The sequence below is a fragment of the Leuciscus leuciscus genome (genome assembly GCF_965113295.1).
Source record: "Leuciscus leuciscus genome assembly, chromosome: 21".
Taxonomy (NCBI): Eukaryota; Metazoa; Chordata; class Actinopteri; order Cypriniformes; family Leuciscidae; genus Leuciscus; species Leuciscus leuciscus.
Genome location: NC_138745.1, coordinates 23652391 through 23664320, shown reverse-complemented (window position 1 = coordinate 23664320; position 11930 = coordinate 23652391). Strand labels below are relative to the sequence as shown.

Below are 11930 nucleotides of genomic sequence, written 5' to 3'. Positions count from 1 at the left end.
ACTTTGTGTACACAAGATAGTCCATTTGTCAAAATGCATAATGTAACAATTTAATTTATTAATATCCTTGCAATGCTCCATCAAAATTGTTTCCACTACTTTTCTCAAACATAGTCTATACTGTAACTGCTTTGTGCAAAGTTTGGTAAAGATCGGACGAACAGCCTAGAAATAGTTAGAAAAATGTTTTGGGAAAATTGTAAGTACATCGAATTAATAAATAAATATTAATTAATTAATTAATTAATTAATAAATAATACATTTTATAGACAGAAATGAAACAGCAGGTATGCTTAATTTGGAACCACATACTAGTATACTATACTCGTACCTTTATCATATCTTAATGGCAGAAAAAGTAAGAGTAGTATGCTAGCATGCGGTTGTGCGGCAATACATTTTGTAGGACTTGACCTATGAACCAAAACTCAATTGACTTTATAAGGGGGGAAAATAAAATAAATAAAAGGATAAGTAATTAAAAGATGTTATGGGGTGTCCTGTCATCAACCCATTTACAGATAATTTTACAGTGACACTTGTACAGGACTCAGTTTGCTGTACTGGAAAATGTACAATGCTCACTCTATACCACACATATGGATGCATTCCTCAAATGTATATGAAATATTAGGGGAGTCATTTCCTGACCAGGCTACTCATCTGCTATAAGCCAACATTCCCAATAAAACACTTGGGAATGTGGAGGATCAGCTGTTAATAAGATCTGTGACAGCATTAGATTTATATGTCACAGGTGTTTCAACACATTAAACACCATAACAACATTACTGTAACTGGTATGAATTAGCAAATATACTTACACCAGGGATTACATCTTTCGACAAAGACATTTTTTTATTGGATAAATTGCTAATAATCTTTCATAGTTCAGAAAATTATCCAAAACAAGCATATAAAAGAGTATGAAAAATATAAGAGTGAGTAAATGAGACAGAGAGAGGGAGAATGAAAGATAGTGCTTTGATTACAGTCTGAGAAGCATGTTCCTGCCCAGACACTGGTGGTGTCACTTCCCTATGCATGAACATTTAATCCCTCTGCCTGCCAGGAGGACAGAGGGCTGAAACTTGATCACCCAGGGGGCCAACACACAAGAGGACAAGAGAAGGAGAGTGTGTGTGAGAGAGAAAGAGAACAAGCACTGACATGATTTAGCATCTTAGATAATGGCGCAATACTCTGATTATGTGTTAAAGCTTGAAATGATGCATGTGTTGGTGGAACATATAAACTGTAAAGCAAATATTGCTTCTAGCCGGTCATCATCTTCTACAAAATTGTCACTGGTAGACTACTGTGAATTATCTCTGTGTCAACCACCATACAACACTGATGAAACTTATGGCCCTACACGTCTTCTCCTAGAGCTCTACACACACACACACACACACATGCGCGCGGCTGAGCGCAGCCTCTCCCGGCACTATCAGGTTTCGCGTCCCTCCTGAGAGGGAAGGTGAGCCAGCTTCATTAATCATTTAGAGTGTGCGCTGTGAGTGGAGGACAGTGTGATTGCCGGGTGTTGGGTGTCTCTGCCCATGGCCCCCTATACACAACTGCCTTGATTTGAATAAAGAAAAAAGCTTAGGCCACTGCATGGTCAGCAACGGGCCTCCTGGAAAAACGAACGCTGCCCAGCCGCGTGGGCAGATTAGCAGACCTCTTTCTCACTCATGGCCCATGAAACATTAGACAGGTGCAGGTGTGTGCAGAGAGCTGCTTGGATTGCCCTTTCTTCCTCTTTCGGTTCAGGTGGGGATGTGCATTTCCTTGGATGGCAAATCACAGAGTAAAATGCTTTTACTGTAACGCAAAAAGATTTTTTTTTTTTAAAGAAGAAAAGTTTGAAAGTTTAATACAGTAATTTTTTTTCATAAAAAATAAAGGAAGATGATCAAAAGGTGCATATATCAGAGAATGTCAGCTGGTTTCACTGTAACAGATAAACATATGGAAAAGTGAAATTCAATGGATAGTTCACCCCTAAAATTCTGACATCATGTGTTCATGTTTTTTTCTTCCAAATCTGCATAACTTTCTTTCCTCTGCGGAATATACAAGAAGATGTTTTGAGAGAAATGGAATACAATGGAAGACATGGTAATCAAAATGGTTTAGTCCATACAGGGAAATCAGTGGCATCCATTGTAATTCTTCATTCTTCAAAGTAGGCTATCTTCTTTTCTTTCTTTCTTTTTTTTTTTTTTTGCTGACAAAAAGGATGTGATACAAGTTTGCAATAACATTAGGATGAGTAATTGATGACACATTTTTATTTTTGGTTTAATCTCTTTAAAGGGATAGTTCACCCAAAAATGAAAATTTTTTCAGACGAATACAATCGGAGTTATACAAAAAAAATTGTCCTGGCTCTACCAAGTTTTATAATGGCAGTGAATGGCTGTTTCTGTTTTGAAGTTCATAAAAGTGCATCTATCCATCATAAAAGTGCTCCACATGGCTTCTGGGAGTTAATAAAGGCCTTCTGAAGTGAAGCAATGCGTTTGTGTAAGAAAAATATCCATATTTAAAACTTAACAAACTGTAATCTCTAACTTCCTCGAACTGTCGTACGTGCGTTCACGAGAGACTGGCATTCCAGGGTATGACGAAGGACGCAGGCGTAGCGTAAGTTCCGTTGACGAAAGCGCATAGGATAGAGCAAAACAAAACACTGGTCGCGAAGTTAGAGATTAGTTTGTAAAGTTTTAAATACAGATATTTTTCTTACACAAACGCATCGCTTCACTACAGAAGGCCTTTATTAACTCCCCGGAGCCGCGTGGAGCACTTTTATGATGGATAGATGCACTTTTATGATGGATAGATTAACTTTTATTGACTTCAAAACAGAAACCCCGAAACACTGCCATTATAAAGCTTGGAAGAGCCAGGACATTTTTTAATATAACTCAGATTGTATTAGTCTGAAAGAAGAATGTCATATAGACATAGGATGACTTAAGGGTGAGTAAATCATGGGCTTATTTTCATTTTTGGGTGAACTATCCCTTTAAGTACAATGATCCACCTTTAAAGGGATAGTCCACCCAAAAATGGGAAGTTTATCATTATTTACTCTCCTTCATGTTGTTCCAAACCTGTAAGAAGGTTAAGAACATTTTTATTTTGTCCATAAGTCACTGTAGTTTTGTCCGTAAGTCACCATTGTAGTTTTGGACCCCATTTACTTTCACTGTATGGACAGAAACAGTTGAAACATTATTCAAAATGTCTTCTTTTGTGTTCTGCAGAATAAATAAAGTCATACAGGTTTGGAACGACTTGATGATGAGGCAGATGACAGAAGTTTCATTTTTGGGTAAACTATCCTTATAGGAGAAACCGGCAATCTGTGCACAGTAATTCGTTCATTAAAGAGCTAGTCCTTTAAGAGCAGGCAAACATCATCTCCATCATCTCCTCACTTCTCCATCATCAAGGTCAGAGGCTGGAGCCCCAGACAGCAGCCAAGCTCGGCTCACTGTCTCTGATGCAGGGTTTAGAATGACACAGCAAAGCTAGCGTGAAGCAGCTCGCCTGAATAAAGAATGGCTTTCAAAATGGACTTGAACTGACTCCTTCTGTCGTGCTGTGAGCTGAAGGCACTTACTTGAACGTCCTCCATCGTCCATCTCTGCTGCTGTGGCGGTCTCAGACTGGCTAACGGCTGCTCAGACACCTCCTCCCCTTCACTGGAAAAATGATCCCATCCATGTATAATCAATCAGGTCCTTTTACTGAAAACTCAACCCTTTACGTCTGTGTGTACACGTGTGTGTATGAGCATGTGTGTCGGCAGGCTGTTGAGATGGGTGTGGACTTTTTTTTTTTTTTTTTGACAAAAAGACATGTAAAATACGTAATACAATAGCCTATGCCACAATGTAAACCTGAAACATGCCATGCAAATTTAAAGGTAGCTTACTTATGGGAAATACGTGACCACTGTTCTGAATGCATAAAGATATGTGAGATATATGGTTACTGGTACTTTTTCTGCTTCTTAAAAAAGATTTCTGATTTACTTCTGATTAAAAAAAATAATAATTATAATTATAATTAAGGTTATAAAAAAGAAACCCTTTATTCTAACACTGATCTGAAGAACCTGTATAATGTAACGTCAAAAACTCTTTTTAATCTCAATAGAACCAAAGAATAAAATGAATAAAATTGTGCTTGATTTTTTTGCTGAACCTTAAAATAACCAGTGGAGAACCATTATATTTTAAGATGTGAATTCCATTTAAAATGCATTAATAGTTACAGTAATAGTTTTATGACTACTATATTTTGTAATGCAATAAAATATATTAATACCACTGAGCAGCATATTCGATCTAAAAAGGCCTAATATGTTTTGCTTTCATATGCAAACTAACATCAAATTATTTTCATGACTCGGTGAGAGCTGAATATATTAGCTCCCCATAAAACGATTTAGCCAAATATCTGTGTCCCTCTGGAACCAAATGCTAGAATTACAATGTCCATATGAAAAAGTACGCTGGAGTCGCGTTACATTCCAAAATAACTCGTCAGATACACGACACCAGAGACTTCTCGTCACAAACATCAATCCAGCAAACCTCTGGTGCCAGCCATCCATTACTAATAAAATAATTAATTTGAAGAGATATTTAAATGGTTTTCTCCGATTTACTTTGTTTCCCAAATTCACTCTATGTTTATATTTGCAAATTTGCACAAATCTTTTAATATATTTATGATTCCGTATTAGTTTAGAAAATGACGTAAATGCAGTATTAATGTCTCGCCTGATGGTGAAATGAAACTACCGTATATCAAAAGGGCAGTTGTTTCCCCACAAAACTTTTTGTTAATGATAACAAAAACATGTCACTGTAGCTATAGCTCGATTTCCCCTTATTTTGTGATTATAATAGAGCACGGCAGTGTCTGTTTTTGGAGTGTGTTGCGCGCACTCCTTCCCCCGAGGTGCATGTCATCCAAGTGCCACTCTATATCCAAGAGGCAGGGTCAGTTTGTGCTACACAACTTCTCTCCACACTTGCCCGTATGATTCCCCAGGAGGATGCGCTAGCCGTCCTTACACACTATTGAGTCTGTAAGAGATATGATAACCAGAGGGCGGGCTGATAGCTAAGGACAGTCGAGGAAACAATCTATTGCGCACAACGAGAGCGCGTAAGAATGATTAGCGCGTCATGATACTGCAACTAATGTGATTGAGCAATGCAACACGCTCACTCAAACTGCTAGTTTTTTCTTTTGTGCGGTTTTACTTTGGACTTTTTTTCATGGAACATGTACATCAAGAACTGAAACTCTTCAGTTGGAGGAACTTCATTGCTTGAGTTTCCAAAGTGGATATCACCTTAAAAAAACAACATTAAGAGTGGGTGAGATACGCACAGGACATCAAGTATCCCATTGCCCTCCACTATGTCTTTGCCACCAACTTTTGGATTTACCCAAGAGCAGGTTGCCTGCGTTTGCGAGGTCCTTCAGCAAGGTGGGAGTATCGAACGTCTCGGACGCTTTCTGTGGTCCTTACCTGCTTGTGAGCACCTCCACAAAAACGAGAGCGTATTGAAAGCGAAAGCCGTGGTCGCTTTCCATCGAGGCAACTTCAGGGAGCTCTACAAAGTATTAGAGAGCACCCAGTTTTCTCCGCACAACCACCCTAAACTGCAACAGCTCTGGCTGAAAGCTCACTACGTCGAAGCGGAGAAATTGCGCGGTCGTCCTCTGGGCGCAGTGGGAAAGTACCGAGTGCGCAGAAAGTTCCCGCTGCCTCGCAGCATTTGGGATGGAGAGGAGACGAGCTACTGTTTTAAGGAGAAGAGCCGATGTGTGCTTAAAGAGTGGTACACTCACAACCCGTATCCTTCTCCGAGAGAGAAGCGAGAACTGGCCGAGGCCACGGGCCTCACCACGACGCAGGTCAGCAACTGGTTCAAGAACAGAAGGCAGAGGGATCGTGCCGCAGAAGCAAAGGAAAGGTAGGAAGAACACCGTTACGCTCAAGATTTTAAACAAGCTGTTATCTTCCCGATCAATATGCAAAATTACAATGGCCATATAAAATATGTAAAACATGTGAAGAAATTACATTCATTAGAGTCCTTGGTGGTAATAATAAAAAAGGCAAATAAAGACAATCAATTAACAATTTGACTTTTAGAAATTATGTAGGCATATAACCGCAAATAGAACATTCTATAAAGTTCTTAATTGTATGACATCAGTGCACGAAAATTTATGTTTTTTCACCTGTCAATGAGTGACGCAAAAGTGATTATTTGACCACACAATATGCCTACAAAATAATAAAAAATAAAGTAAAACTAAATAAAAATAATAGCCTATTCATATTATCTATTTTATAGCCTATTATTCAAATATGGATAAGGATATTTAATATTAGGTTATTAGTCTTTTAAAATCTTCTGATTTAAATGTGTAATTTGAAAATCTCAACTCAGTAAAAGTATTGAGAAACGGAGCAAAAGAAGGTGCTTAAGACGGACTTGTTGTCACAATCATATAATTAGCCTACTAATTGTTAAATATAGTTCATATAATTAATTTAGCCTAAATAGAGCCTTTGCTTAAAAATTAAAAATGCCTATAATGTCCTCCTAATGCTGAAAAATAAAAGTATCATACATTTTATGTGCTACATTTAATTATGCCCAATCAGGTGTTTGTATGTGCAAGCGTAAGCGGTTATTTTTGTGTCTGCCGTCCTGCTAACGAATTTGAATGATTTGCTCCAACAGAGAAAACGATGGTGCAAACCCAAGCGGCCACAACCAACTCACCTCTCACGAAAACAAATCTCTATGTGAAAGTTCAGAGGATGACAAATCTCCCGCGGCGACTCCGGATCACAGCTCCATGAGCCCAGCCATCCTCATGGGTCCCGGTTCTGGTCTGCCCCCCCTGCACAGCTTTGCTCCTCCGCCCGGGCCCAGCGCCTCCATCATCCCCGTCAGCGGCTCAGACTCCCAGAGCCACCATCACTTCTCCATGCACGACGGCCTCCTCCACACCATGACGGCCAGCCTGGTGGAACTTGGATCATAAGGAATAAAACACAACTTCTTTGACTCTCCCACCAATTACTAGCTTCGTTATCATACCAAACATTAGTCAAGAGTAGAGGACATTAGCCAAACAAATTCCCAGAACTACCAGACGATTATGGTCCTATACGTCAAGAACAATGTTTCCATCAGAAATTATTGTAACAATTCAGTGTAATCAAGGGATAGTTTTTGATATGTCTAGCTATAAAATGACCTAATAAAATATATATTTAATAAAGTCAAAATGTGTTGTGTCCTTGCGGTTGAACAATATGTTCGTGGTCTAATTTATGGTCACTGCACTTTATTTGTCAATATTAATAGCCTCGAGGAAAATCTCTTCTGCTCATTCATTAATGCAATTAAATAAATGCAACCATCATAACATTAATACAGTAGCCTATAGAAGCATACCTGAAATATTATAGTAGAAAACAAACAAATAAAACGCTTTAACTTGGATGGTCTTTTATAACGCATGACGTTTTGTCACGTTTGGTTAAATAAACCTATTCTTTTCTTTCTTGTTTGCATTTAACTTATCGCTGCAGAATGTAACTTTATCACAACTTTGACTTTAAAAACGAAGGCAGCAATAAAGCCGTTTATAATAGACAATCTGTATATAGCAGATAAATAGACTTTGACTTTTTTTATAGAGAACATGCTATTTTTGCAACTTTACGTTTTTCACTTTTCACTATTTTGTTAGGCCTATAGTTTTGTTGAAGCAGAAATTATGGACATATACTGCCGCCTATTGGTGACGGTATGACATTATAAGCAGCCTAAACCTGCTAAGTTCCATCAAGTTAAAATTCACTACTGAGATCATCTTCTTAACTATTGTCGGACGTTTTTATAGAAAGGAATAACGATTCCCCAAACCAGCACAACATTTGTGCACACCGCGTCTAAAAGTTTGTCTCCTCAGTAACTTGAAATAGCCCTCACTCTAAAAATGTTGGGTTGTTTCAACCCATGTTTGGGTCAAATATGGACAAACCCAACGGTTGGGTTTAAACAGTTTAATTAAAAAATTAAATAAACCAAGGGTTGTGTTTGTCCATATTTGACCCAAACATGGTTTGAAACAACCCAGCATTTTTTAGTGTGCTATAATAAAATTAAATTATTTGTGTGCTATTTCTGGAATGTAATAAAATAAATGATTATAACTTTGGAAAAACAGGGTTTTATAAATATTAATGCTCAAATACATTCTGAAAGTGGTGAAAGAAAAAAGTACACAGAGTACTGCAGATTTAAGCACTGTATATTATCAACATTCAACATGTCAGGTTAGCCTATTGAAGATAGAACCTGCCCAGAAGAGAGGAGGGGAGGAGGAATGAGAGGAGGGGAGGAGGAATGAGAGAAAAAAAGAATGTGAGGCACACAACACTCACATACAAATGTATTTATTCACTGTTATAAATTTGTTTGTGAAATAATAATATTAGCCTAAATATCACAAGGTCACATGTTTTCCTGTGAAGGCACTGCACTATAAAGAAAATCTCATCTATAATTAGTTACTATTATTAGCATCAAAGTAAGCATAAATTATGCAGAGGTGAAAACGAGGGGGAAATATGTATATATTTTATTTAAATAACTTTAAAGTGTTTCTTAAAACATCTTAAATGAGAATAAATCAAGATAAATATTTTTCCTTAAAAAAGGAATCAGCATTACAAACAATAGGCTACATTTCATTTTTTCTATCGACTTCACAGTTTCACTAATTTCAACCTCCTAAAACAAAAAACAAAATTATGTTTTAAGTGAAATAACTGTGGTGTCAAAGTTACAACGTGGTTTGTTATATTACACAAAGTGTAAATATTACTATAGTCAGTCACCTTTATTTATATAGCACATTATACAATAGAGATTGTTTCAAAGCAGCTATATCTACAAAATAGATTATTATTCCGTTTTTTGTGTTTATTTACATGATTAATAAAGACTGTACGCTATATGTATTTAATATGCTATAGCCTACATTAATAGGCTATACATATGCTACTTGTATAATAATGTACTAGCTATAGCATAGATGGGCTATATTAAATATGTATATAGCCTACAGTCTTTATTAATCATGTAAATAAACACAGAAACTAACATTTCTACAGCTTCCTTTAGATTGTTTTATCTAATATTCACCACATGATGGCGCCATAAGCACACGAATGTAAAGGCTTTCTGCTGGAAGACAAGTTCACATGTCTATCGATTTATAGCCTACTCTTAGTAAAGCTTTACATCTCGTTTAAACAGTTCTTTTCTATTTTACTAACAAATTCCCAGTCTAATAAATTTGTTTCATTCGACAGTTTTAATTGTTTAAAATGTCTTGAGCCGTGTAGCGTGTGTTCAGTTGAGAATGTTTGGGCTGAAGAGCTGAGTAAACATTTACTTAATGTCAAAGAATATTCATATCACTCCATAAAACACATGTGCTTTATCGAGGTACATGCAAAACTGTCACAAAAAGTAGTAGCTTATTTCTTGTTTATCAGCATGAAACGTTATTTTGCCTAGCAGCTGTGCGGATAGGCCGCGGTCCCATTTGCATTTGCAAATTTAAAGGGATAGTTCACCCCAAAATTAAAATGTTGTCACCATTTAATCACCCTCATGTTGTTCCAAACCTGAATGACTTTCTTTCTTCTGTTGGACACAAAAGAAGATATTTTAAAGAATGTTGGTAACCAGACAGTTGACGATAGCCATTGACCTCCATAGTGTTTTTCAACATTCTTTATATAAATATCTTCTTTTGTGTTCAACAGAAGAAAGAAAAAAAAAACTCAACTTGAGGTTGAGTAGGCTAAGTAACAACATTTTTGGGTGAACTATCCATTTAAGGTCCGACATCTTATTACTGGCGTTCACCCTCATGTCACGCGCATGATAAAATGTGTTGTTATGTTTAGTTTTTCATCTTTAGTTTGTTGAGGTTCCTCAGTCAGGCGCAAACATTATTCTGCTGTCGCCCCATGTTTTCCAACTCTCAAAGAGAATGTAGGCCCAAACAAACACTTCAGTTTTATTTATTACATGTGTTGTGGTAGGTATGTAAACCTATAATAAGTGATAATGACAAGGGCTACTTAAGTTTTGTAGACTTACCGTCTGATAATGATCTAAACGGAAGTAGCTCGATTGGTGTAGCCTACTGTTGCTATAGTTGCTTCCTCAGGCTAAAGTAACTTCTGTTGGCGAGCTTGTGATTTGGGTGGTTGCTGAAAGGTTGTTTACGCATAGACTTACACAGATGTATTACATGTCATCAAATTACCCTTAATTGGTTGGTTGGTTGGTTCATTAATTGATTAATATAACAGGCTATTAAATCAAGTTAACAAAACATTGTTAAGCAGATTTAGGTTACACTGTAAACAAATATTTTCATGATTTGCTATCTCAACTTTTTTTCTTTCGTTAAATCAACTTAGATAATTAATGTTTCAGATAACAACTATTTTGAGTTCTGTTGATTAAACCAGTCTCCTTCATTGCATTATCTCAAATTAATTTTAATGAACCCAAAATTTTAAGGCAAGCAGATTTAAACTTCTTCTTTTTTTTGAAGTTAAACCAACAATTGTTTTTTATTATTATTTTTATTTTATTTTTATTGCAGTGAGGTAGGCCTAACACTGCAACAAAATACTAGTAAATTTTCACAACATTTACTTCACTATTAACATTTTAAGTTTATACTTAATAGCCTAAGTGTAACCTTGAAATTGCACTAAATTGCACTTCTGGTGTCCTAAAGAGGTGCGTCGCGTTCATTTTATAGCGCAGCTCTATGAAGCACAATGAATCCAGGTCAAGGGGAACTGCCGCGTGAATAAACACGAATAAAAAGTTGTGCTCAGTTAAGCGATCAAATCAAAGGGGAGAAGAGGGAACAGAAATCCTCTCACAGTAAACGACACATTCTTTCTCTTATATGGAATGCTATTAGGAAACTACAAACAAACCATCCTCTTGTTATTTACCCTCATGGTCGTAGTAAGAGAGAAGACTGAAATTGAATGATGGCACTATTAGGCAGATAAATGACGTTTGAACATTGAGGTGATAAGTGACAAGTTCCTTGGAATAATGTGTAAGTAATGTGGTTTTAGTAGACTTAAGATGGCCTGATGAATAGCCTATTTGTTTTGTTTTTATTAATTTTATTTAATTTTATTTTAAAAACAATGATACAAAATAAAGTCTCCGCTTTTTCAATTTATTTAGGCTGTACACTACTATAAAACAAACCTACATCACCAGTAAGAAGCGGGCGTAAATTAGCCATCAGAAATTTGTTATGATTTAGGCATACTATTATATGATTTGTATTGCTCTCTACCTAAACATTTCCGACAATTATCGATTATCAAAAACGCACAATCACTGGCAACACGAAAGCTGTAAGCTCTCCCATTCGATTTACTACTGGAAATAAAATTCATGTTATTTCAACCGTTTGCGCCAATGTGCAATTCTACAATAATAACGTAATAATAATAATAATAATAATAATAATAGACTAATAAGAAAAATGCGGGAACATTTTTAAAATTAAACAAATAAAAAAAGAACCCTTATTCTTCACCTCTTTCTCTTTTGAGTGCGATTTGTATGGAATTATGTTCTCGCTCAGGCTACGTACAAACATTCACACTCCTGAAAAAACAAAACAAACAAAAAAACGAACAAGACACTAATGTACAGAATATAATTTTTCTGTATTTTCTGACATAATACTACAATGCCAACTTGTTAAATAAACAAATAATATTCTGATAGTCGTTATA

General features: G+C 36.4%; 1 protein-coding gene across 1 annotated transcript; it reads left to right on the top strand.

Annotated features, from left to right (window-relative positions):
* Nucleotides 1-5070: 5070 nt before the first annotated feature.
* six2b (SIX homeobox 2b) lies at nucleotides 5071-7423 on the top strand. The gene is made up of 2 exons (XM_082152632.1): nucleotides 5071-6015; nucleotides 6796-7423. Exons 1-2 carry the CDS (start codon nucleotides 5456-5458, stop codon nucleotides 7100-7102), a joined length of 867 nt encoding a protein of 288 aa, XP_082008758.1. The 5' UTR covers nucleotides 5071-5455; the 3' UTR covers nucleotides 7103-7423.
* The last annotated feature ends 4507 nt before the right edge of the window (nucleotides 7424-11930 follow it).

What these genes read in the sequence shown, in the direction of transcription:
- six2b (XM_082152632.1), top strand. Translation starts at nt 5,456, where the DNA reads ATGTCTTTGCCACCAACTTTTGGATTTACCCAAGAGCAGGTTGCCTGC. An exon ending in GCCGCAGAAGCAAAGGAAAG is followed by an intron (nt 6,016 to 6,795) that starts GTAGGAAGAACA and finishes TTGCTCCAACAG; the next exon opens with AGAAAACGATGGTGCAAACC.